At 41.3% G+C, this 27293-nt stretch overlaps 3 protein-coding genes across 3 annotated transcripts in view; all 3 read left to right on the forward strand.

Annotated features, from left to right (window-relative positions):
- The first annotated feature begins 8970 nt into the window (after positions 1–8970).
- Positions 8971–11207, forward strand: lg17h8orf82 (linkage group 17 C8orf82 homolog). The gene is made up of 3 exons (XM_063501232.1): positions 8971–9286; positions 9379–9427; positions 9976–11207. Exons 1-3 carry the CDS (start codon positions 9122–9124, stop codon positions 10455–10457), a joined length of 696 nt encoding a protein of 231 aa, XP_063357302.1. The 5' UTR covers positions 8971–9121; the 3' UTR covers positions 10458–11207.
- A 1504-nt stretch (positions 11208–12711) lies between these two features.
- Positions 12712–23222, forward strand: naprt (nicotinate phosphoribosyltransferase). The gene is made up of 13 exons (XM_063500352.1): positions 12712–13307; positions 15992–16119; positions 16207–16289; positions 16614–16744; positions 17154–17269; positions 18562–18758; positions 19779–19919; positions 20057–20141; positions 20256–20336; positions 20427–20529; positions 20890–21047; positions 21358–21465; positions 21606–23222. Exons 1-13 carry the CDS (start codon positions 13055–13057, stop codon positions 21690–21692), a joined length of 1671 nt encoding a protein of 556 aa, XP_063356422.1. The 5' UTR covers positions 12712–13054; the 3' UTR covers positions 21693–23222.
- Positions 23223–24830: 1608 nt separating this feature from the next.
- Positions 24831–27293, forward strand: part of LOC134646552 (1-phosphatidylinositol 4,5-bisphosphate phosphodiesterase gamma-1-like) — a 44940-nt gene continuing 42477 nt past the window's right edge. The window contains exon 1 of the mRNA XM_063500350.2: positions 24831–26606. Coding sequence (XP_063356420.1) covers positions 26336–26606 — 271 coding nt within the window. The 5' untranslated portion in view covers positions 24831–26335. The remainder of the gene's footprint in view (positions 26607–27293) is intronic.

Here is a 27293-nt window from a genome sequence, read left to right on the forward strand (position 1 = left end):
CTAGAATCGATTTGATCCACAATTAGATTCAATTCGGGGAAATTTTGCCTCAGACAGTCAGAAATATATAATTCAGATCATGCATCAGTACATTTCTATATTTTTATATCTATAATAAGAAAGCTGACACTTGCGAGACTTTATCAAAGGTGTAAACATCACAGCAGATGCCTTTGTGCCAAAGTAACTGAGGATAAAACACAGAAAAACGTGAAGGCGATTTTCCTGGCCTGGGATTTTATAAAAATATTCTGCAGTAGATCAAAAACAAAAGAAAACCATTAATCAACACATGGACGTTACCTGATGCTGCTGAAGTGAAGCAGAGCAAAGTTACAGAGGTTTGATTAGAGACACAACTAAGCGTTTTGCAATTTTGCATAATTTTAAAAAGTTTAAATTTGTTCAGTATTGAACGGCAGAAATTAGGTTTTCTTTTCGGAAGTAAGTAAAAGGAAAAAACCAGCGGCCGACAGCGCTGTCAACAACGGTAGACTTGTGCGTAACAAGCAAGCGAATAATGAAGAAAACAGATTTTTAGATGGGAAACTGTTCTTGAAGTACACTGAGAGAGAGAGAGAGAGAGAGAGAGAGCTGTGCATGAAGTGTGATTTTATTGTGGTGGAAGCAAAACAGCAAAAGTAAGAGGGAATTCATAACGATGGTTATGTGAAGCGTAGTTTGGATCTTCTTTTGCTGCTGGTTCGGTCAATATTGTTTGGAGAGAGATAAAACTAACAGCTTTAGAATCAGCGCAAAAAGGGCGTGAACACAAAGCCCGGACCCGCCGAAACATCAGAATCAGCGAGCTGTCGGTTTTCAGCCCAGATCGTGTATGTGCCGTCGGGTGAGAAAGGCGACATCTCACTGATTGTGATCCATCGGAGGCTCTGCGCTTTGTGTCTACATCTATGTGCAGAAGTGTACCTGCTCTCATTTACTGTTCTAGCTGTTTGGTGGTTGTTGAAATTTTGTGAGGTTTAACCTGAGATTCTGGCATTTCGGGCAAAATACATTTATATTAAAAAAAAATGATTCAGGATTGTAATGAATCGATATCAAGTTATCCAAGCCAGAATCGATTTTAATCGATAATCAAAACCCACCCCTAGTACCTGTGTAATCATGCTTATGTACATTTGGATAATGACACAAACTAGTATGTGGCGCTTCACTTTTTCAAAAACTAAAAGACAGAAATCAGATTATAGGATCTGTAGTGTTATTTATATTATGGTACTTATCATTAGTGATATTTATTACTGTGTGCTTTATTAGAAGAGATGAGATTTAAAAAAATCTCTTCCTTGCTGGTTCCATCAAAGAAGAAATGCTCAATTAACTATGTAGCACGTACGTAATCCAATTCCAAAACACAATGTGATGGGGGAAATCCGCTGTTTTGCTGCCCATTTTATTTCGAATCTGGCGCGAACCGGCGAGCCAGTTACTGAATCAGTCACATGGTACGGACTGCCCGCGAGGCCTCGAATGTCACTGCATACGTAATCGAAGCAAGCCTCGATACGCGCTTCACAAAAACTCCCCCGAGATTACCCGACACAGATATCGAAGCTTCGACACACAGGACACATCACTACCAAATATAATGTCCCAGAACACTCCAGCTCACATGTTAGTCTGCTCCAAGCATTTCCACAAAGGTAAGTCTTCTGTTGTAGTTATTACGTAATTTATCATAACATAATTGTTGATGTAGGTTACAAATAAGTCTTATATTGATTTGAATTGAATTCGTTGCGCTATGCTGCTTTGTTCACTGTGGCTTTGCGGGCTAATGCTTGTTGTGTTTTGTAGGAAAACCAGCCTACAAAATGCTGGAATGCGATCCAGACTGGGCACCCTCTATCAACCTGGGGCATACCAAGTTTAAAGCTGCTACCACAGCGAGATTTGATTGGTTAAGAGAGAGAGCGATATCAAAACAGCCATGAAAAGTCCTGCATATATGTGCCCAAGTGTTGTATTGAAGCAATCAAGTGATGAATAACTGTTTTCCAGTATGTTGTTTTGCAATGTTTTGTTTTGTTTGTTTGTTTGTTTTTTGAATTGTTGATATATTTTTTTTTTTTACCGAAGCAGCTAATAAAGCATAATGGAATACAATTTTGCCTCTTTCTTGTAAGATTCTATAATAGAATGAAACAATAATGCCAGTTATAAATAAAGACAATAAATTGAATGAATTACGAGACACTCATTTTATTTCTATTAGATCTGAAAATGTTGTGTAATACTACAACCTGAAACGACAAATAGATTGCGTTTGCCTGTACAGGAGATAGAGGGGGGAAAAAAATTAACAACAGCTGTGAAATGGAATAGTCCAAATCACCAAAGTAAACTGGACTTGGGCTTGTTGCAGGGGTCTGAAGTTACTAAACATTTTGTGAGTGTATGCACTCACACTTAGGACCATATAATAATAAATATGTGCGTGATGAAAGTTGGGCAGCACGCTAACGTCCTTACTCCACTCAGTATGCTTGTATGGGTCTGACCCTTTCACTCCTTTGATTTTTTTCCTCGTCCTTTTTTTTTTTTTTTGCCTTTTCGTCAAGTCTGTCTTTGTACAGACCTGCCGTGTTCTCCGTCGTTTTGTACATAACTGTTTTTGGGGCAAATAAAATGCAAGTGGGGATTAAAACCGCAGAATTAATGATTACCGGTGCTGGAAATACTAGGGCTTGATGCAGTGTTTTGATTTTGCTGCCACGGGTACCCACAAAGCAATGCGCGAAAGTCAAGTGGTCTGTCAATCTCTGTCTGTCAATCTGGGTTACGCTATGTTGCAAGTTTTGTGAAGTGCTTTTTTGATATTTAATGGATCGGATTACATTTTTTATTTCTCTCCGATGTCCGATCCGGTTCTATTAAGTGAAAACTCTCACTGACCTCCACCAGCTTACCAACTCAATGGTCAATGAGATATAGCCAATAGCTAAAAGCTGATTTTGTTATACTGTATGTTAAAGACTGCTGTGAATTAGACAGAAATCTTTAATCAGAGCCATCTTTATTCATTCCGGCTGCAGCTCACAAGCTGCCAACCGCACATAATGCTACACCACAACTCTCAACTCCTGCTTCCCCGTGGTTTTAAATATGGCGGGCGTGATAGCGGATGCCGTGCAGGTGCGTCCGCACGGTACCGCCGACCACGCCTCACCACAAAGACCTACAACAGGGGTGTCCAATTCCAGTCCTTTAGAGCTACTGTCCTGTAGCTTTCAGACACATCCTTGTTCCAACACACCTGAATTAGATGAATGGCCTGCTACCAGGCCTTTGCCAAACTTGAAGGCATGCTGAGGAGGTAATCCAACCCTTTGATTCAGCTGTGTTGGAGTAGGGATGCATCTAAAAACTGCAGGACAGTAGCTCTGGAGATGGATACCCCTGCTTTACTATATATATTTACCACCTCTCCAGTCTTTAATTTTATACTTACATTTCAAATCCCACAGGTACTCCTCTATGTTTGTCCCTTTGTGCGTTCTGTTGTACTTATTCAGATTTTCAAAATTGTTAGATTTGAAGCACAGGCGTCAGTATTGAAATGTTTCACTAAAGCAGTTGCATGATCCTGAACATAAAACTCATTTAAGACACTTGTTGGTTTAAATCAAATATGACGAGGAAATAGAAGTGCAAGCAGTGCAAATAGCAAAAAGCTTGTGGTTCAAAAGTAGTCCTTCTGTCCAAATGGCAAAAATACCTGCTTCACTAAATTTCAAACACAAACCCTACACCCATAATAACTCAGCGGATGTTTTGAAGACACTTCTTCACTTTTTTCCCCCCCAAACCAGATTAACAAGTTTGCCACATAGTACAGACGGCTTCTTGCACTTATATACTCATAAAACACTGACTTCCAAATATATTTTGTGGAGAATGTTATTGAGAAGCTGTAACAGATATACATTGCATTTTGATTTCATGGTTGACTGATTCTTATGTGTCCAGAGTCAGGTGATACGACAAGGTGTTGCATTCCTTCACTTTTTGCTGCAAATTATTTTCACTTTTTATTTTCTCTGTCTTTAGCATTGCTACTATACTGTCAGCCAGTCATGAAATCCTGCAGGTTAGAGCACAAACATGATCCCTGCACAATCTCACTGAAGATTTGCTCACATCTCCCAACTCAATAAAGTCAGCATCAAAACACAAAAATATCTCATAACTTGAAAAATCCAGCAGCATAGCAGTGATGAATTGAGCCCATAAACAGTACAGCATTTTCACTACTGTGATGCACTTACTTTATTTTTCATATGTTAATCTTACAAAATCCTTCATATACATAATGATCTTCCTGGTGGTGCTGTTGCACAAACAGGTCTGTTAAAAAACATTATAAAAATATGGCTTCCAATTGATGTATATTTATTATATTATAGTATTCATAATGACACTGTATCCAGGGTACTGTAAATTCTGTTTGTCAGTTTCACATTCCACTTTACGTTTATGTAAGATTTATTTCTGTTACATGTATCAATGATTTGGATCAAACTTTCATGTAATTTGAAAGAATGTGTCATACCTATCACAGAGGTCCGCCAAACCTCCTCACTCAGGTAAAAGGTCTTAGGTTCCTCCGTGCTCAAAGTTGCTCTTAAACTGCTAATATCTATATTACATACTAATATTTGTGGATATATGCCCTAGTCACAAACAAACCAACTGAAGGTAGATTAAGATTCCATCCATCCATTCGCTTATCCTTTTCAGGGTCGTGGGGCGCCCTGGAGCCTATCCCAGCTGTCATAGGGCGAGAGGCGGGGTACACCCTGGACAGGTCAGCAGTCTATTGCAGGGCTAACACACAGTGACAGACAACCATTCATGCTCACACCTATGGGCAATTTGGATTAATCAATTAACCTAGCCTCACAAACTGTCTTTGGACAGTGGGAGGAAGCCGGAGGGAACCCACACAAACACGGGGAGAACATGCAAACTCCACACAGAAAGGCCCCTGCCTGATGGTAGAATTGAACTCAGGACCTTCTTGCTCTGCGGCAACAGTGCTAACCACCATGTCACCCGGTATGTTAAGATTAGATCACATTTTAGTTACACAATAAAAAAGCACAGTTTCAGAATTTCCTACATGCATTATGGCCTCACACACAGGAGATTTCCATGTAGGTATGGCAAATATAAAAGGCTTAGACCCTTTGCAGATGAACTGTTAGAGGTACAGGTGTCTCTCCTAAAATGATAGTGTTTGAAGAACGCAGCTGTAAGACTAAGAATGAGTTGCTCCTTGTAAGCATATGTTTGTGCTATCATGAATTCAGAACTATCAGGATTCCCACATAACTGATAAATTCTTGATCCTTGAGTCATTTGGGTTTAAATTACCATTCAGATGTTTTTTTTCTCAAACTTGGTATTATCACAAAATAACTTGGTGCATGGTCGGAAACTACAGTGCTATCATTGTTTACTCTCTTACATACATTAGAGTTCCAAAGCTGCAGAAATACCAAATATAAAATGGTGTTCTGAAGTGTTTGAAGGTTGTATCTGCATGATCCTCAACATAAAACAGGAATATATAGGACAACATTTGACTATCTTACTTTAATAAAATGTACTGCATGTAGCAAAGTCATTGTAGGTAACTAAAACTAAACTCAAAAACTAAAATTAGATGTGAAAAAATATTTTAGTTAACTAAAATAAAAATATAAAAATAAACTAACTGAAGTGATTTTGTGAACTTGCAGAATTTAATAAAATAAAATAGAAATATAGAGGAAATATTAGTTTTAGTTCCTGTTAGTTTGGTCAAAATGTTATTACAACTTGCCTGATTTGACATTTAATCAGACACCGGATGTCTAAAAGACTGTAAATTAACTGCTTTCAAAAGCTTTTTGTTTCTATAGCAACGTTTGTGCTGGTTTTTCAAAACTGTGCCCCTGACACATGCCAGCTCTACAATAATAATGAAAAAGTCTAAAATCAACAATGAAACTAAATAAATAAAGTAAAACGAAATATTTTCAAACCATATAACCTAAACCGAAACAAGAAAAAATCCACTGTGGAAACTAACTGAAACTAAACTGGATCAAAATCAAAAAGTCAAAATAAAATAAAAAATAAAAACTTACTAGAAAATTCTAAACTAACAACTCTGGTATGTAGGACGTTTTTTTCATCCAAGTCAAACAACACATAACAACGCTCATTCCCTTTGGGTGCGCTTGATTCTTGCCTCGAGACATCCTGAGGCCAAGTCACCTGGGAATTTGCACATCCACCAAGGCAATTGACTTTCAGGGCATTATTTACTTTTAAAGGAATAGTATTGTATTTTGTGTGGGGGTTGGTTTTTTTTTTTTTTTTGGTATCTTTTTAAAGAAATTTGAAGTGCAGTAAAAACAAGTGCAAGTGCAAGCTGTTGTTATTTGCTATGTTAAAGCCCATTTCAAAATACTTCAATATAAAACAAGTATGTTGTGAAGTATGTTATGTGGCTGTACTTTGTATGTAACATTCATTTCCTTGTCTGGTAAAATTCATTGAAATGTTTACTGAAAAACATCAAATGAAAAAAGCTAATAGTATATTATAATACTAAACATGTCTCTATATAATTTATATTGTTGTTATGTTATGTTTTATCTATCTGTTTATTCCTCCTGTCTGCTCTGCTGATGTACAGTAACAATGTGAATTTTCCAAATCTGGGGCTAATAAAAGTTATCTTATCTTATTATCACTTTGACATTCATATCAATCTACTAAACTTGAAGGATAGGCCAGAGGTCAACTGTGACATGACGTTCAAAATCTTTATACAATAATTTCTATATGTTGACAATAAAAACCACACTTGTAAGAATGATCGTTTTCACGTTGAAGGACTTTTCCAATCAATAATTCATTAAGTTGACCTTGAAGACCTTGTTGGATGTAAGCCCAATTTTACTGGATTCTTAATTTGACCCCACTCTACAATGCAACACACTGTTTTTTCAGAATTTATTGAGAACCTTTTGAGCAATCATTTTTATAGACAGAATGACAAGCACGTAGGCAAATGCTCTCAAATAAAAAACCTTTTCTTTTAAAATTTCACCAGGAGCTTTTATTATGACGGGGAAGCCTTGTTTAATACAGGAGCAGTTGATTACTTCAAGACCTATCCTATAATGGTACCCGCAGCCACAGCAAATGTGCCATTTCAGAGCCTGTTATGTTACCAATTCTGTTTGGTTGTTTTTTTTTTTTTGGGGGGGGGGGGGGGGGGGGGGGGGTTCTGGTACTATCCTGATGATATATTTAGATTTTGAACCCCTGTCCATCACTTTACCCTATGTGCATATTTTGACTTAGCACCTCGAGGCAGCTGTTGTTGTGATTTGGTGCTATATGAATTGAATTGAACTCAGTTTGCATGTTCTCCCTGCGTTTGCATGGGTTCTATCCAGGTACTCGAACTTCCTCCAACAGTCCAAAGACATGCAGTTGGTGGGGTTAGGTTAGCAGGTTAGCAGGTTACCAGCGACCTTTCCCTGGTGTGGCTGGGATAAGCTTCAGCTCCCCAGTGAACTGAATAAGAGAACTGATGGATGGATGAATCAAACTGAATTGGTAGACTTAAAGCGCAGGTGTCCGTAATGAAATTAAAATGTTTCACCAGTGCAACTGCTCTCACTAATGATCCTGAACATTAAGCAGGAAAAACTTTTATATGTATTTTAATTTATTACAAGGTGCTCTATGTGGGGCAGTTTTTGGTTCAAATCAAACACAATTCTTACCTTTAATATGCAAACGTAAGAATGGAGGTGGAACGGAGGAGGGTTGCAAGGCGGAAAAAAGATGCTTGTACTTAATGAGAAATATAATTCATGAGAAATAATGTCATAGTCCAGATGCCCTAAATACCTGCTTCCTGCTACAATGGGTTCCAAATACAAACTTAAAAACAAGTTCTTGAGGAGTTGTTTGTTTTGACATTTTACCTTTTTTTTTAAAGATGGTTTAAAAAGTTTGGTACATAATTAAAGATAAAGGCAACTTCCTGCTATAGCTCTAACAATTTAAACGGCGGTATTCAGTGATTCTTTGTCGTCCAACAAACAAACTGAATGCATTTAAATACTAATAAGAATTGATTTGCTTTCTGTGTCCTGCAAAATGGCTTTTTGGGTAACACACACACACGCAACAATGTTATCTTTAGCAACCAAAATTACACCTTGAATGAACTCTTGAGTTGTTGATGTGTATCTGGGATCTGATCCAGACAGCTCCTCTTCTACCAGTCTGTCTGCTGCTGCAGGCTGAGTTCCTCTTCTGTCTCCAAAGTGGAACAGCTAACAATAAATACGTGAACAGTACAATGAGACTGATGTACTACTGGCTTTATCTAAATCCAACTTCCTAGAGGATGCATTCAAATAAACCTGATCACTCTTTCTTGAGCAGTTAATATACAATGAGCTAACGCTGTAACAGAAACAACGTGTACTCTGTGGTTATGAGGTTAGTACCAACTAATGCAACCAGTCACTGTCAAACATGTATTTTACTGCAGGTGTAAACTTTGCATCTGACAAATAAAGGCTTCATCCATCTATCATATCCTTGGAGCATAGGGTTGGACTTCACATTTTTCTATCGCAAACCAACAAGTCAAAGACATCTGATTTTTTTTTTGTTTTGTTTTTTTAGGATGACCTGATTCTTATCTAAAAAGTCTTATTTCTGTTTCACTACACTTTTAGATACGGTCAAGTAAAATAACAACATAGGTATTTAGTATGTAAAGATTACACTTAGAATTCTATTATTCTTTTCTAATTTGTCGAGCCTCATGAAATATACGCGTGTTAAATCTGCATTTCAAACCCGTGCATGATATCATCCACTAGGTGGCAGCAGAAAACAAATGACCACATTGCACCACTTAAACACTTCCGGGTAACGTTTTAGATTGTAAACACTTGAGGCTTTAATCTGACTTGTTTAAGGTGTGCAAATAGCAGAAACACATAGGCTGTCGTTTGTGAAACACCACATTTTCGGTTCTCGTGTTTAATACGGAGCATATTTACTCTGCTCGGTTATGTTGTTCCTCCGGACTGCGGCTTTCAGCGCTAGAGCTGTGGCCGCTCTGCGCCGCGGACCAGCCGGCTTAACCGCCTCCAGAGCGACCGCTACGTACGTCCAGGGCCAAAGCCCCACACCACGCATCCGAGAATACTTCTACTATATCGACCATCAAGGACAGGTAAGAAAGTGAACTAGCACTTCAAAAAGTAAACATCCAGAGTCTCCCTTTAGCATTAAACAGCATGTTAACTTTCATTCCTCTACTTGCAGCTTTTCCTCGATGATACCAAAGTGAAAAACTTTGTCACCTGCTTTAAAGGTAAACAAGAAACATACAGCACAGACTTAAACAACTTATAAGGTGTATTACATATGTGGCTGGTCCTTAGCTATGTACATTAAACACATGACGTAGAAATACTTCAGAAAATAAGTGCTTGAGACCACTTATACCAGGTATTTCAGTTAATTATAAAAATGTCTGGATTCTTGGATGCAAGGAGGAACCAGACTAAAGAAATGAGAGGTAACGTGTGACATTTCACAGAACTGTACATTGATTCTTAAATTGCATCCAGCTTGACTACATTGGAGTGTTGTACATTAAACTGGGAAAAGAAAAAAATTAACTTTGTTCGAATCCTTGAGAGACATTTAAATTGTGTTACACTGAGATGATAAAGTGTGACATTTAATTATGGATTTAATATCATATTCTTATGTTATAATAAGAAATGTTTTATACAAACTGTAGTGCGATGTTCATATACAGTTGAATTATTTTATTTTCAAGTAAATTACATTAATAACACTTGTGAGACCATTACTGATGCCCTCATTTTTTATTTATTTATTTATTTTTGCCAGATAAGGAATTCCTAGTCTTCTTCTTCACTCGTCTGCGCATGAATCATAGTGGTCGTTACGAGGATGACTTCCCCTTCCTGTCCCTGTGCGGCAGGGAGAGGAATTTCCTGCGCTGCGATGACCGACCTGTGGTCTTCACCCACCTGCTGCAGAGCCCCACTGGACCGCAGGGCGAGCAGGAGCTGCTATCGTACTGTGGCGGCGCAGAGAAACTCTCCGTCCCGTTCCGCCCTGAGGCGCTGTACATGCATCCTGTCAGCGGGCGAGTTTACCACCCCTGCTCAGAGGTCTCAGGTGGGGTCGGCCTGGTCAGGTCGGCTCTGGCAATTGAACTCAGCCCCTTCTTTGTGTATACACAGGAGCGAGACCAGTCAGGACAGCCTACATACTTTGTGTGGGCAGGACAGAAGCACGCACTGACCAATGAGCTTGCAGGATACTTTCCTGTAGCTGAGCAGGGCAACCAGGGAGAAGTGGGATAATTTGGTAATGATTCCAGACTGAGTTTAAAATCTTCTTAGTGATGGGATGTGTGAGAAATGAGAATCACTAATGGACAATAGTTCCAACATTTTTTGGCTTGCAAACAAAGAAATGCCTCCTTTTGTCTTCTTGTTTGAGGCTGCCGCCCACTAAAGGTGTCACATTTGAATTCTGTTTATGGGCCTGAAGTGATGAAGTTATCCAGACAGTCAAAAGAGTACAGCCGTCTAGTGTTTAGGACTGTTGCATCGCAGCAAGAAGGTACCTAGTTCAAATCCAGGCTGGGGCTTTTCTGTGGGTTATTTACTCTGTTGTGGTCTTCCTGTGCCTGCGTGGGTTTCCTCCTCTTGCTTTTTCCCACAGTCCTGAGATATGTGTATTTTAGGAAGGATATTATTTATACTTCTGTTCAGAAATCTATTAATTAAGCTGTTCTCCTGAGGAAACTTGAAAAGAAATCCAAGTTGTTGTATCACAATAGAATGTGGTGTAAAACTGAGGTTGTTTTAACAGTTGTATATATCATATTATAGTTACAGTTTTTGCAGATTTAGGTACAATTCCTTTTAAAGAAAGATTCAGATGTAGTCTCACTTCTAAAAGTTGAAACTTGATACAAATTCATTCACCGTGTTGAATGCAAAGTCTAAGAGCATTCATTTTAACACTGTAAAATCACAACCAGTGTGAACTGAAGTGTGCTTTGGAAATATTTTGGAATTAAACTAATAACATATTCCAAGGTTTAATTTTCAGTTTATTTTTGTCACATTTCTAAAACTTTAAAATGCTTCTTAAACACAAACTTATTTATGATTCGGTAGTCATGGAGAGGGCATTGTTTAACGTATAGTTTACCTCAGTAATATGGTGGTTTTTACAAAGATGTCACTGTTTCATTAGTCATACTCCTCCATGCTGCCACACAGATAACTGTTTGGAAAATCTGAGGATCATAGTGAAGGAAATGTTGTCATTTTGAATCATTCAGGCAGCACGGTGGTGTGGTGGTTAGCACAGCTGCCTCACAGTAATCCTCACAAATCTGTCATCATGTTCTCTCAGGATACTGTGGCTTCCTCCCACAGTCCAAAGACATGCAGTTACTGGGGTTAGGTTAACTAATGATTGTACATTGCCCATCCAAGTGAATGTGAGTTTGAATAGTCTGCCCCTCTGTGTTAGCTTTCCAACAGACTGGTGACCTGTTCAGGGTGTACCCTGCCTCTTCCCCTGTTGCAGCTGGGATAGGCTCCTGCTGCAAACCACTCAGGTCCTGTGGCTGCACAAGCCCAAATCATTAACCCTCCACCACTGTGCTGTGTATTACAACTAAACTTCTCCACTTTGCTCTTATCTGTCCAAAAGACATTGTTCCAAAAGTCTTGAGATTTGTTCAGGTGCAACTCTGCAAATCTAAGCCATACTACCATGTTCTTTTTAGAGAGAAGAGACTTTCCCCTAGCAACCTTCCAAACACGCTTGTTCTATCTTTTTTATTTAAATTCTGTTGTCATAATGGTTAACATTTAAAATCCAGAGGCCTGTGGCTTTGTTTTTGTTTTGTTTTTTTTTTCATTTTCTCTAAGCATTGAGCAGTATGACCTTGGAGTAAATTTGTGTGATGTTCACTTCTGGGAAGACTGTGGGAGTGTGTTAAAACAGCCCCTGCTGTGACTGGCCCTCTCAATTACCTATGGAAGCACTAAGGATGTGTTAGTTTTTCATAGGACTGCATGGAGTCCTGGGAAGACTTTTTCACATGACTCTAGCTCAGGGGTGTCGAACTCCAGGCCTCGAGGGCGGGTGTCCTGCAGGTTTTAGATCTCACCCTGGGTCAGCACAACTGAATCACATGATTAGTTCATTACCAGGCCTCTGGAGAAGTTCCAGACATGTTGAGGAGGTAATTTAGCCATTTAAATCAGCTGTGTTGGATCAAGGACACATCTAAAACCTGCAGGACACCGGCCCTCGAGGCCTGGAGTTCGACACCTGTGCTCTAGCTCATTGCAAGATTTAATTTCAGCTTGACATAGTGGCCTGCAGAGAACAAACTAAGACCAGTCATTACTAGATTGTTCATAACTATGCAACTGACAAACAAAGAATCTTGAATAAGGTTAAAACCGGAGGATGCTTGCTGACATTTTGGAATAAATTTAGTCAGAAATTAGAAATCATCAAATAAGATATTCCAACATTTTCATGGCTCATTGTCTACAAATAAAGACTAATTTTGTAGTTGCAATACATACATAGATGGTGGGTTTTTACATTGCGTGCTGAAGGATCTCGCTCCTTCACAGCAGGTGGCCACATGGACGCGAGTCTTTGAAAGTGAATCCAGTTTTCATGATCCAAAATTGCGTTCGGTTAAGCGCATGACTCGTGACACGGGCTGACACTAATAGGAATCAGTAGACCATAAATGTACGCCGACACAGAGACTAACTGAAAAGTCTGAAAGTGGAGGTGCAACAACGTGAGCCGTGGCTGTATTTCCCAGCTGCCCCACTCCCTCTGTCGCAGGGGTTAAAGGAGTCGGTGGGAGAACTGCAAGTCCCAGAGGTCTCGGCATCAGGGCTGGGAGAACATGGCAGCGCCGTCCAGCAGCAGCACGTGCAGCGGGGTTATAGAGAGGTCTATCCGGGAGCGGGTTCCCCCGCTGCTCACCGACTTGTACCAGTTCACCATGGCGTACGCGTACTGGCGGGCCGGTCGCCACGAGGAGCACGCCGTGTTCGAGCTCTTCTTCAGGGACAATCCGTTCGGCGGAGGCTTCTCGCTGTTCGCCGGGGTGCACGACTGCCTGCTGTTCCTGCGCAGCTTTCGCTTCGCAGACGAAGGTGAGGAGATCAACTAACTAACTAACTACATGTTAGTGTCACTGACTACAAACTGGACATAAACGCTAGATTAAATAATAAAAGTTTCGTTATTAATCCGCTGACAGTGACTTTTCTCTCCCGTGGAGCTCTGGTAGGCATACAGAACTGGTTGCGCAATACTGCTTATTATTTCTTAAGAACTGGAAAAGAGAAAGTAGCTGGACTTGTGAAAACTTCAAAAACTTAAAGAAGTCCAAGAAGCAACTGGACTTCTTTAAGTTCGTAAAGTCCAGTTTATCCAAAGCCGTTAAGAATACCACCATTAGTATAATCGTGTTACCAGTGGCGGTCCAAGCCTGTTTGGCGCCCCGGGCGAACACGCCCTCTGCCCCCCCCCCCCCCCCCCCCCACACACACACACACACACGCACACACGCACGCACGCACACACATATATGACCCTATATATGAAGAGAGAGAGAGTATGCATAGTATGCAAACGGCTACCAAACAGACATCATAATTCGTCATACAATGGGAACAGGACAATTCAACAATTGACACTGACTAATTAATATTATATTATTGTATATATTGTTTGGAGTTTAGTCTGTTACTGTTACTATTTTTACCATTTCTTCTTGGAGGAACTGTAACCCACATAATTTCCTTAGGGATTAAGAAAGTATTCTGATTCTTAATGTTTTAGGATACATGACCTGCCATTATCCAATGACACATCTGCTTACCTGTATCTTTTGCTCGTTTCTCCTTGTAGGAGCCATAATTAAATGTATTGAATTTTAATGATCACTGGGTTTTCATTTGTTTGGTTGCTATGGTGATGTGTAACGGGAGTCACGTGGGTGGTAGCGGTGACATTAAGAGGGCGTTGTCAGTCTGTCTTTCACTGGTTTGATTTTGACAGAGAGGAGGGCTGGGTAGCCGTAGTTTTTGTTGACCGCAGCACAACGAGTTTCCCCTTGTTGCATTAGAGCTGTGATGTTTTAAGAGTTTGAATCGCGAGCCGATCACATTGCTCTGTAAACTTTTCAAGCACTTTAATAAACAAGCAAGCAATTCCACCTCTCACATTATTGCGTACAGTTGACAGCGCGTCAGGCAAATAGGCAGGCTCCATCCCCGGCCTCTAGCGACTGTGGAAGTCGCTACACTCCTCCGCTTCTTTTCTCTTTTTTTAAACTTTAAAAACGGGTTGTGTGTGAGACTTTAAATCAACAAAATATAAAATATACATTTTAAATTGTTATTGATCCCTTTACCCCTGGTCCTAAAGTGTATATTTATTTTCTTACTCTTCTTATATTTATTGTTTGTTTACTTGCACTGCTGTAACTGGAGCCTCGTCGTCTCGTCTCTCTATATACTGGACTGTATGTAGCGGAGATGACAATAAAGTTTACTTTGACTTCAGCAGCGAGCAGGCGCACCGAGGGCTCTCGCGCTCACTTTTCGCGTATAGAATTTCGAAAAAACATCGGTGCAAATTATAAGTCTGTATAATAATGTCTGCTGTTTTCGTGTTGTTGGTTTGTTTTTATTTTGTTTTATTTTGCAAGTTGGTTATTAGACGCTGCTCCAGCCACCCAGAGAATCCCCCGCCGCCCCGCCCTCTCCTCCCTGTACCGCAAGCAGCAGGCGCACCTGGCAAACGGAGGGCGCCCTCCCAGCAAATGGGCGATAGAAAATCGATCGGTACCTATGCCATTCCCAATATGCGCTGGCATGATGTCGGGGCAGCATGAGTACGAGCAATTTTTTTTTGCCGATGCCCGTGATGCCGCCCCCCACCACGATGCCGCCCCGGGCAACCGCCCGTATCTAAAACCGCTACTGCGTGTTACTATTTGTTCCACCAGTAGCAGCTTTGCTACTCCAGGACCGATTTAACCGCAAAAGGCACACAGGGGCTCTGCAACCTTGGTTTTATGTAGGAATATAAGCAAATCATCTGTAGCCCACTGCACATCTGCCTCAGACAGACTGCCAGGTGTTAGTGTTCTGTCTGTCTGTATGAGAGTGACAGCAGTCAGTCCGATTGGGACCACTGTTGATTTGGGATACACAGATATACCAGTCCAGCATCAGTATCAAATAACATGACAGCATTAGATGTTGCTACCTATCCCAGTAACTAATGTTAATATGCTGCGCTCGCTTTGATTTGGGACTGTTTCAGTGTTTGAAAATGATGAGGTTTGCACAGTAGTACACAGCAGAGGAGCACTGTTTCACACTGCCATCAAGTTCAAAGTGGTGGACCTATGATGTTTCTTCTATTCATGTGTTGGAACGTGTACTTGAGTAAAAACAGGAAATCTATTTTCTCTACCACAAAAGTATGGTCTAAAGTAGCATAAAATCCTCAGTTAAGTAAAACCACCGATTTCTGTGCAATACTTGAATTAATACACTTTTTAAAACTTTAGCAGCTGCACAGGTGAAAAGTAATCGGCGCTAAGACAGGATCACTGTGCCACTCTTGTGTGGGTTGCCTCCACAGCTAGGCAACAAACATGTTTAGTCTAACCTTCATTACAGTCGCACCACTGATTTACAGGAAACTATGTGATTTTGTTCTGTTCCTATGAGTGTGGGTGTGTGAGACAGGAGGACAAATAGAGAAGTGAGTCAGGAGAGTGTTACAGGGTTGTGTTAACATTTTGTGTTCATGGATCCAGATGTGGAGTTCCTGCGCTCTGTCATGCCTCCGGACACTGACCCTGCCTTCTTCCAGTTTCTGCGATGCCTCGACTGTTCGGGTGTAACGCTCCATTCCGTCCCCGAAGGCACTGTGGTCTTTGCCAGGGTGAGCTATGAGTCTTTAAGGTTAAACTGAGGTTCAAAGGTCACAGTCTGAGGGACTAACTAGTGCTGCATGTCATCATATCTTCAGGTGCCTCTCATGGAAGTGGCTGGTCCACTGGCTGTGGTACAACTACTGGAGACAAGTCTATTGTGTCTTGTCAACTATGCCAGGTAATACATAGTCATATTTCTGTTTTTCCTGGAAAAGTAACGTCCTGATTATTTTCCCATGTTGTGCCATCTTTAAAGCTACTGCGTTCACCCCGAGGACCTTAGGAAATATATTTCTGAAGAATTCTATTTCATATTCAAAAGATTCAAGAGAAACTAAAGAAGTCTGTCAGACTTTTGGGGAGATGTAAATAAGCTTCTTTGCGATATTTTGTTTGTTTCTTTCATGCAATATAAATGTCATATACTGTAGCTTCATTGAAGCAAAGCTAAATTTATACAATGGACCTCTGCTTCAATGTCCTCTCTCTTCTCTGTTGTCAGTCTGGTCTGCACTAATGCTGCCCGTTTCCGTCTGGCGGCAGGCCCCAAGAGGAAGCTGCTGGAGATGGGCCTCAGGAGGGCTCAGGGTCCAGATGGAGGACTCACCGCCTCCCGATACACACACATCGGAGGTGAATGCTGTGTGATTACTTTGTTTTGATCCTTGGCACATCTGTGGATTTGTCACTTAAAGGCTGCTTTCCTATATTCCTTTAAAAATGCCAATATCAAAAATCAGAAATGTGATTTTTGATATTGGCATCCCATCCAACAAAACTCATGAAGAGGACGCCTGTCTAATGAGAGGATAAAAGCATCTATCTGTAACCTCTGAAGGAATGTAGCGATCTGGACTTCATTTCCATGCTGTCTTACACAGTGTGTCTGCAGTATTTACTGAAATTCCCAAAGAACATTACTATATGATATCAAATGAACAAAAACCAGCATGTTTTGTGTAGAAATAATGACATTGAATTGAAATGATTTTCTTCTGTTCTGCATGCACACAGAGACTTTAAGCTTTTTTCCATCTTTCAGGGTTTGATCTTACCAGTAATGTTCAGGCTGGTTTCCTGTTTGGAATCCCAGTTGCAGGGACCATGGCGCACTCCTACGTAACTTCTTTTACCTCCCTGGAGGAAGTGTGGCCGCAAGTGAGTATGCGCGCTCTGCCTTTACGTCATCTGAATGGAACCATACCATTCAGATAATTGAGCTACACATCTTATGTGTTTATACTGGCAAACCAGAACATGACTTCCATTTTACACTCAGCAGGCTTTGTAAAGATCAGCTGTGACATGTTCCACGACTCATTAATGCAAATATCTTATGAACCAATCACATGGCAGCAATGCATTTAGTCAAAATGATGTGCCATAGTTCAAAGTGAGCATCAGAATGGGAAGGAAAGTCGATTTAAGTGAATTAAAACATGACTGTTCTAAAGACAAAAAGATGGCTCAACCCAGTACTAGCAAGGTCTACCAAAAAAAGTGGTCTGGGAGTTTATGTAAGGTAAAGGTGATGTAATATTAGAGAGAGTACAAGAATCAGACCACTCACTGACAGTGGGGCGGAAGCACTTCCTCTTAACTGGATGAGATCATAGAGCAAACGTTAACAAAAGACACAAGAGCCCCCCCCCCCCCCCCCCCCCAGGTGTGGGGGCCTACCTCCCCTTACCACACTCCCTGCCGGTGCCTGATGCCCTCGTGTGTTGGTGGTTTCCGGTGTCCGGGGCTGGGCGCTCAGGTATGTACTGGCTCACTCCCGGTGGCTGCTTGACAAGGCCTGGCGCCCGTGACTCGGTCGGGCCCCTTCTAGGGGTTGGGGCACCCCCTGACAACGGGCCCCCGGGCCCGGGGTTCGGTCCGCTCTGGCGCGGCTAGCTGCCGGCAGAGCCTGCAGGCACGTCACTGCAGCCCCCTGTGGCTTCAGCACCGTGGCTGCTGGATGACCCTCAGCTCTCCTCAGTTCTTTCCAGGAGGGTGGCGCGGCTGTAATAACTTAAAATAAAATAAATGAATAATAATAAAGATTAATCAAGTGGACTGATATGGCAAAGCCATAATGACCCACTTGGAAAAATAAATCCGTTGGGCGTCTTTCTTAGCCGTCAGACAATAATTCTGATTGCTGAAGTACCAAACGGGACAGGCAAAAAAACACCCAAAAAACAGAAACTACCAGAGAAAGCTGACAAAAATGAACGACGTGCAGCATTGGCATATAAACACCACAGTCCCCAACCACCTGAGTTATTACCACCATAACTACGGGATGGTTCAAAGGATTCAGCTCCCATTTGAACCCTAATTTCAAAAGTAGAGAGGGTATCAGTCTCCTGAGGGCTGGTTTCACAGGAGTTTCTGTTGTAATTTGGTAACTGAAATGCTCTATTGCATTTAACAAACTCTTAAATGTCTCGTTTGTCTCTTTACAGACGCTTTCGGCGGTGAACGGGGACCATAATCCAGTCGATATCATTTCTTTAACAAAAGGCTGGCTGAGTCGTGTGTGTGAACTTCTGGGAGCAGAGCCATGGAAGATCCATGAGGGAGAGCTGGCTGCTTTCTTGTCTTATGCCATCGCTTATCCTCAGAACTTCCTCCCAGTGATTGACAGCTACAGTGTTGGCTGGTAACTCCTGCCTTACATTAAGTTTTTAAAGTTTACACTGCATATATGAGATAAAGCTGACGAATTGGCAGTTTGGCTAATGAAAGCCAGAAAACTAAGAAGCTATAAAAACTAAAGGAACACTTTTTAATCAGAATAAAGCATCTAGTCACTGAAACTTCTGGAATTAGAGTTAAAATAATGAGACAAGCCCCAAAACAAAGGTGGAGGCCACTGACATTTTTCCCTCATCTTTTCTGACTGATTTATTCATTGGTTTTGCATTTGGCTACGGTCAGAGTCACTACTTTTAGCATGAAGTGATGCCTGGACCCTACTGATGTTGTAGAGGCAATCCAACTCCACATCAGCCTACCACAAGGTAGGCTGGGTCTTGCAGCAAAGTTTGAAGTGGACTGGGCAGGAAAAGGTCCTTAACCCACCAGCAGGACCTGTATCTGCTCTTTTGTGCAATAAGGAACAGGACGAGTGATGCCAGAGTCCTATGAAATGACTTTCAACAGGCCACTGGTGTGAATGTCTCTGAGCTAACAATCACAAACAGACTTCACAAGAGTGGCCCTAGTGCCTGATGACCTTGGAGCCCAATTAGCATTTTCCATAGAATATAAGAACTGGCAGGTCCACCACTGGTGCCCTGTGATTTTCACATTTGAGAGCAGGTTCACTTTGAGCGCATGTGACTGATGTGTCTGGAGAAGCTGTGGGGAATGTTATGTAAAAATCATTAAACATGACTGGTTTGGTGGTGGGTCATTGATGGTCAGGGGAGGCATATCCATGGAAGGACACAGACTTGTACAGGCTAGGCAGTGGCACCCTGACTTACATTAGGTATCAGTTTCATGTGATGAGAGTATGCAGTCAGCTCCTGGAGGATGAAGGAATTGATACCACTGACTGGCCCTTCTCTTTTAAGCCTTCTCTTTTCTCCATTCCCTAGCTTTGTTTCCATCAAACAAAGCTAAACACAAAGCAGTTCAATGATCTCATCTATTCTGTGCGTAAATATAATTTCAGTAGCGGCCTGTTGAACTTCTGTGCTGTGGCACTGGTACTGTGTGAGCTGGGCTACAGGCCTGTGGGGGTTCGTCTTGACAGCGGGGACCTTTGCAAGCAGTCCCTTGATGTGCACCGTGTCTTCAGACTCTGCAGCGAGCAGTGAGTAAGGTGTCCTGCCGTCTGTCTTTAAACTTACAGTGAGATATGTTCTGACTCCTCCAGACATCTGTGGCTCATGTCTAATTTTGTGTCACTGCTTTTTGATTCCTCTCTTATTGTTCATTTCATCTCTGCAGATTCTCCATTCCTGCTTTTGATTCCCTGATCATCGTTGGGACTAATAACATCTCAGAAGAGAGCTTGGCTGAAGTCAACAGTAAGGTAAATTGAGTGACCATACAGAATAATTCATTAGGAATCAGTCAAATTTTGTGACTTGTAAAAGCGACTCCCTGCAAGACCTTTCCATGTCATCTTGATGTGTCATTGTCTTAGGAGAACGAGATCAGTGTAGTTGGTGTTGGAACACATCTGGTGACTTGCACAAAACAACCTTCCCTTGGCTGTGTATATAAGGTAATTTAATGAGAAGTCACACTTACTAGCCTCTCTCCTCTCCTGCCATGTTAACACTTGTATGGTTTTGTTTGTTCCTCTGTTCATTAGCTGGTGGAGGTGAGAGGAAGACCCAGGATGAAGGTCAGTGAGGACCCAGAAAAGAGCACTGTTCCTGGGAGGAAAGCTGTCTACCGGCTAATAGATGCTGAAGGTGAGAATTATTGAGTACTACCTGCTGCAGCTGAGCTTCTTTCTCTGTGTGGCACAACAACGGGAATGCCACAAATTACTTGTTATAAATGATCACAGAGACAGGTCTGTGAATGGCAATATGATCGTCCCTTCAGGCAGAAGAGCTGTCACACAGTCATAGTGTATAAGCTGCAGTGGAATAACAGTCTGATCTACTCCTTTCTGTGTTTTTTGTCAAGGTGATGTGTGCCATGTTCTGTTTTGTTGTTCTTAATAGAGTTTTTTTTTTTTTTTTTATTTAAACTGTCTGGTCTGTTTAAGTGTGTATGAATATGTTCCTGTAAATCTATAATTGGTTTCTGTCCTTTCTCCTCTGCAGGTCATCCATTTCTAGACGTGGTATGTCTGGCGGTGGAGTCTCCTCCAGAGGCGGGACTCCCACTGAGCTGTTACCCCCTGGGATGCAACCACACCGCCCTCTCAGTCACTCCAGCTCGGGTCACCTGTCTGCGTCAGGAAATGTTTAGTAAAGGACAGGTGAGGATGGGCCGCTCGCTCAAACATTAGCAGACAGCTTATGAAGAATTGTGGGATAATCACACTGAAGACATACTTTTTTTTTTTTAATCTTTGTATCTTAAAGATTTTCCATTTAGATTTTTAATCAGCGACTAAGAAGTTTTACAAAGAACACCAAACGTATGTAATATAACAGCAAAAAAAAAGTACTTTCTTTAAAAACTATTAAAAAGAAAAAAAAATCACACTTCATGTACTAAACAGTACCAAACAAGCCACTATAGTGTGTGGGAGATTTGCCTTTATGAGTGTCTCCAACATTTTCTAGGTCACACAGCCTTTGTGCAGCGCTGCAGAAACTAGAGCAAAGGTCCAAAGCTCCCTCCGGACTCTGCACCCTCGGCACAAGAGACTGCAGAAGCCGGATTCCTACACAGTAAGTCTCAGTACAAGCTGTACTGAATGCAAGAGTACAGACCAACTTAATTTCTGCATCTTAGTGAAGGACTAACTCTCACAGATTGCCTTAAAGTGAAAGATTTCTTTACCTATGCCTGTGGCTTTCTCTTCCACTAGGTGGCACTCTCCCAGAAACTCCACAACATGGTCAAAGAGATCCAAAAAGGAAGCAGCAACAACACCAACTTTCTTTTAGCCAACTAAAGAGAATCAAGTTTTTCCTAAATTGCCTCACAGGAGTTCTTATATTTATAGAGCATCGTCTGAATGAACCCTTACAGTGGGGACACTCTCCAAATACTGGAATAACAGCTGTTGTGTCGCCTGGGTTATTCAGATGTAACGAATGTTTTTAAAGAAGGATTAAAATAAAGGTGTTTAGTGCAAAGAAAGACCATCAGGGTTAGACACTCTTTTAGACATATCCTTATAGTTATGTTTTCTACATTTGGAAACTTTCGACAATAAATGTCCAACAAATCTAACAGGAGCCGCACTGTGAAATGAAGACATAACAGTGCAGAAGTAATCATATTCTCTGAACCAGACTTTGCTGCCTTGTTGCAGATGAATAACATTAAGTTCATGTTAAGGTCATCTGCTGAAGAAAGACGTGGTTGGAAACTAGAAAAAAAATAGAAAGCTGCCCGTGCATTAATTATTTTTTCATATTAATAATATTCTAAACTTGGGACTAAGACTTAGGTTAGTGGATTTTTAAAATAAATATGTACCTCAGACCCTTTGATCATGCTTTTGAAAAAGTGGAAGTAATTACAGGTTGATATTTTAGTTCATGTCAAAGATTATGATTTTGTTTGACAGTTTATAAGCTAAGGAAGTTTGACCCTAAAGTATTTGTGGTTTCTTATCCATAACACTTCATCCATAATCACAGTAATCAACATTTTTATGTAGGTGAGACTACACAGGATGGAGACACGGTTTTAAGGCACTGAGGAATATCGAAATTTCAGGTTACTTTAGGTTCATGACACTGTCGTCTTTTCACTTAAGTTGAGAGGAAATGTCCAGATTATAGATTAAGTTTCCTTTGTCTACATGATATTAATGTAAAATGATTCATATGTAATATGTAAAACACACACTTTTCATATTTAATTGTAAAATTCCAGAATTCCTGCCATGCAAAAAAGTAAGTTATCTTCATATAATCACCTTGGGGGTGGGGGTCTTTAAAATTCTTACTGATAACTTGTATTGAACAATAAAATGTCATCTTCAATAACAAAGGCTGCTTTCTGTGAGCAAGAAATCACCACTTCAGTTGTAATATGAAAATAAAATGACACAACAATTAGGTTTTTATCAAATATTTGCATTTATGTTTTGAAAAGGTATGCTCAAGTTAAACAGAAATGTAACAAAAAAGTTGTAAACATAAAATAATATTCTTTATGTTAGTAATAAACAAGCCCAGTTTCGTAGTGATATGTGTTAGTAATAAAAACCTATTCACAACTAAAGTCTGTCCAATCCCATGGAAGGACTCAGTAAAAGATAAATGGCTGCTTGTGTTAAATCCACAGAGGGAAAAAAAAAGTTCTAAAGCTGTGTATAAGTCCTTGGACTCACATGTAGCTTATTTCTTTCAGCTGTTCTGACAGTATCTGTGTTTCTGTCCAGTGATGGTGAAGAAACTTAAAATCAAAGACTGCAGCTGTTTCCAAGTGTTGTTCTCATTTACCTACAAACCAAACGTATTCCACTAAATCAGTATTAAATGTGCCATGATAACAACTTTAAGTTCATTTCAACATGTTTTTCTGTTTTGTTTTGTTTTTGCAGTTTATGGTTTCTTTGCAGGATTCATTTTAAGTTTGAAAAGAAGCAGCAGAGTAAAGATGGAGACAGAGTGTAATGGTACTGCTCTTAGTTTAGATGTAAAATTTAACCTTTAGGCGATTAACTGAATGCTCACCATTCCTCTTTACTCTGCTTCAATCTGAAAACTGTTGGCTACAATTCTCTGCATTCCCCCCCCAGCCTCTTTTCCTTGCTGCTGCAGGACATGTGAGAAGAGTTCTATTGAATTCTGATTGGCTGCCTGCTGACCAGTGGTAGTGGAACTGGAGATACACCCAGTGGACATATGGAGCTGATTAAACACAGAGAGGCAGTGATATCATCCTTGACTGTCTTAGCGGTGGATCAGTCCACACTCTTTTACAGCCTCAGGGAGTCCTGCTAATGCACATTACTGAACTTCAGTCTATTTCACTACATAAATAATGGTCAGTAGTGGGGGAGTTAATCCTTTAGTTACGGGGATCAGAAGGCACAAATCCTCTATCCAAAATTCCACAACACTACTTTTGAGCCATCCCTAATTTCTTTATATTTTGCTGGAAAAATGGGAAATAGGTGATTTATTGAAATGTGCATACATATGGCAATGCAGCATATAAGGCAAAAACAGAGTTTGTGCTGTTCTATAGTTTGAAAGTCTGTAAGGCATGACCACCTTTACTCGATAAGTAGTTTTCAGGAATAGTTCTCCAGGATTCTTGCAAGACATTCAAGCTCTTCTTTTGGATGTTGGCTGCCTTTTGTTCTGTTCTCTGCCAAGATGATCGCACACTGCTTCAATAATGTTGAGGTCTGGTCTCTGCTGAGGCCAGTCCATGATTGATAGTGTCATGGATAAAACACTGTTTTGGGATCATTGTCATGATGAAAAACTTTCTATTTTTGTGTTCATAATGCCATCAATTTTGACAAGTTCCCCAACACCACTGGCTGAAGTGCAATTCACACCCACCTTGTTTGTGCAAAGATACAACTTAATGCCTGTTAAACAGTCTTTTCTTTAGCAATTTGTCAATTTGTTTTTTTGTATTTGTGTAAAGAAATGGGAACCAATTATGTGTTTTTTGCCTCTGGCTGCTAGTAACAAAGTGTCTAAAGCACATGTGTCAAAGTCAAGGCCCGCGGGCCACATTCGGCCCGGCGTACATTTATATCTGGCCCGCGAGATCATTTTATATAGATGTATTATTATTGTTATGCATGGCCCGGCGATGTGAGGCGCTAATAATATACAAACTACAGATCCCATAATGCAGCGCTGCAGCCTCCTTGCTGAACGCTAGGCTAACTGGGAACATTCCCGCATCAATCAAGTCAAACTTCTGTAGTTCTATCAATCTGAGCTTCACCCGGAACCGGATGTAAGTTCCAAAAAACTGAATTTTGGAACTGAAATTGAATTGTAGAACTGAAACTGAATGGTGAGAAGTGAAACTGAAATTATTCGAGAGTTGAATTTTTAAAGGATAAAATGCAGTTTCAAAGCAAATCAATTCATTTTCAAACCATAAATTCAATTTCAAATTAGACTAATTCAAATTCAGTTTTCAAAAGCATTTATTCAAGTTACAATTCAGATTCAATCTGAGCAATTCAAATTCAAATTTAACTTATTCAAATTCAGTTTCTGATGGCACAGATTTCTGCCCATAAATCCATCAAAATGCTCCCTAACATGCTCCTCTTATTAACAGTATTAGTTTAAAACGATTATCTGTATAATGTCCTGGAAATCTAAATTTCAGCTACGCCATAAAATCAAAACAAACAAAAAGAACAACCTCTAGCGAGCTCACCAGTCGCGTAAAACCTTTGATTTACTGCTACTGGCTGACACGTCAGTGACCTTTGTAATTTGAACCGCACTTAACCTCCTGACATGCCCAGATACCCGCTGAGTCCACTGTGCATTTGCTGCAGAAAACGCTTTCACCTGCAGATCTTGTGGAGGCCGGCAGAGGTCGCTCTGTTCTCTGGCTTCTCTCCCTCTCTGGCTGTCCCTGCGACTCTCCCTCTACTCCTCTCATCTTCCCTCAGATACTGTACAGCAGGCAAAAAAAAAAAAAAAAGTCGGATCAAGCTTTTCCGGTCTGCTGGCAGTAATTTCCTCTCAAGACCTCTGGCGTTGAAGCTGAGGATACGCACAGATCCAGAGACAGAGAGCGACATCCTGGGGAAGGAGCAGCAGGGAGGACCTGGTGAAATTAACGGCACAGCCTCGCACCCGTCTCAAGGGGTTTTCTACCACGGGTGAGTGGATCCTGTGCGCTGGGAAAGGAGGAACAGAGAGGGAGAGGGGAGCAGAATGCTTCGGCAGATGGGAGCGCTCCCGAGTCTCGTCGCGGCCGCTCCGTGCTCTCCCATCCGCGCGTCTCTTCGTCTCCGTGAAGCCGCCACATAGCGGCCGCCGCTGCCCGTCCTCCTCTCCGCCGCCCCTCCGGGTATTTGCCCGGCTTGTTATTGCATAACCCAGCGTCTTTGTCGCCAGCCCCGACTTGATTCTCTCAAAGCCAGCGGTGAGGGGATCCACGTCTTGTTTACCGGCCCAGCGAGAGCAGCGAGGCGTCCAAGCAGGATCTAAAGCCGGATCATCACGCTGTCGTGGACTGAAGGACTAGCAGGGTGGAAACCTGAGTCTGGCGGTGATGAGAACTCACCCCGAGTGGATTTCACTGGTGTGCTGCCAGAAGCATCTGGAAAGGATAACATAGGAATACACTCCCCCCTCCAGAGTACCAGAGGATAGTTCACATCTCAGACGGTTCAGTGTTTGAACTGTGCAGCTGCTGACTGATGTCTTTTAGCTTGTGTTTTATTGGGGAATAGTTTTATTCACTCTGGCTGCCCCAACTGACACAGTTCATAACCAGATTTCCTCCTGACCCCAGTGGGCTTGCACATGTTGAATACCCCTGTCCTTGATGCTTGCAGCTGGTGACTGAAGGATAAGCATCCTATTCGAGAAATCACAACAGATTAGTAATCCAGCAAGGTTTACTTTTAGCGATGCAGTGAAGATGTGTGCAGCCAGATTCAGTGGCTGCCTCAATGGCTGTGCTGAGGAGGCCCCCAGTAGTGTTGCAGGGGCTGCTGGCTCAGTCATGGTCTCCAGGATGCTGGACTGGTCTGAGGCAGGTGCCCGCATCCTCCACAGCCTGGAAATGGGCACAGTGATGACCATCTTCTATCAGAAAAAGTCTCAGCGCCCTGAGAGGAGAACGTTCCAGATAAGGCAGGACACGAGGCAGATAGTGTGGAGCAGAAACCCAGACAAAATAGAAGGAGAGAGTAAGTATAAAATTGGGGATTGATTTCTGGGCTTCCCCGGCCTGTGAAATGTTTAAAGTCAGTAATTCATGTTGGAAAGTCAAACAGTTCTTCTAAACTAGCAGCAGTGAAACAGTTGTGCTTTTAAGGCTTTTAATGCTAATCTAGTGTTTGTCTCTGCCGAGTTTAAACCACACAAGCATGTTTAAACCATGTAAACATCTGTCTCACATTTATAACATGCAGAAGTTTGTTTGAGTCAAACAAAGAGTCAACCTGGTTGAGCCTTTCCATCTTGGAGCTGTTCTGAAACAAGACCACAGATTCAGACAGCAGCGCTCCGTATAAAACAACCTGAAGAACCAATCCCATAAACTTATAGGTTTGCTCTACATCACAGGTGTCGAACTCCAGTCCTCGAAGGCCGCTGTCCTGAAACGTTTCCATGTGTCCGTGCTGCAACACACGTGGAGAAAATTAGTAGATCATTATCAGAACTCTATGGAACTTGACTGCATGCTGAGGTGGCAATTCAGCCATTTGATTCATGTTACAGCAGCTCATGAATATGGTGCAATAAAAGTACGTTTAGAAGTTAAAACTTAAATTTATTTAAACTTACTTGCACAAGGTTAGGGGTTGCCACCTCGGCATGCAGTCAAGTCTTTCCAATTACCTAATTTTATTCAGGTTTGTGCAGCAGGGACA

Source organism: Pelmatolapia mariae, linkage group LG17 (assembly GCF_036321145.2).
Source record: "Pelmatolapia mariae isolate MD_Pm_ZW linkage group LG17, Pm_UMD_F_2, whole genome shotgun sequence".
NCBI lineage: Eukaryota > Metazoa > Chordata > Actinopteri > Cichliformes > Cichlidae > Pelmatolapia > Pelmatolapia mariae.

Coding starts and splice junctions, on each gene's coding strand:
- lg17h8orf82 (XM_063501232.1), top strand. CDS start 9,122: ATGTTGTTCCTCCGGACTGCGGCTTTCAGCGCTAGAGCTGTGGCCGCT. Junction 9,287..9,378: donor ATATCGACCATCAAGGACAG/GTAAGAAAGTGA, acceptor CTCTACTTGCAG/CTTTTCCTCGATGATACCAA. Junction 9,428..9,975: donor CTTTGTCACCTGCTTTAAAG/GTAAACAAGAAA, acceptor TATTTTTGCCAG/ATAAGGAATTCCTAGTCTTC.
- naprt (XM_063500352.1), top strand. CDS start 13,055: ATGGCAGCGCCGTCCAGCAGCAGCACGTGCAGCGGGGTTATAGAGAGG. Junction 16,290..16,613: donor TGTCTTGTCAACTATGCCAG/GTAATACATAGT, acceptor CTCTGTTGTCAG/TCTGGTCTGCACTAATGCTG. Junction 21,048..21,357: donor AAATGTTTAGTAAAGGACAG/GTGAGGATGGGC, acceptor AACATTTTCTAG/GTCACACAGCCTTTGTGCAG.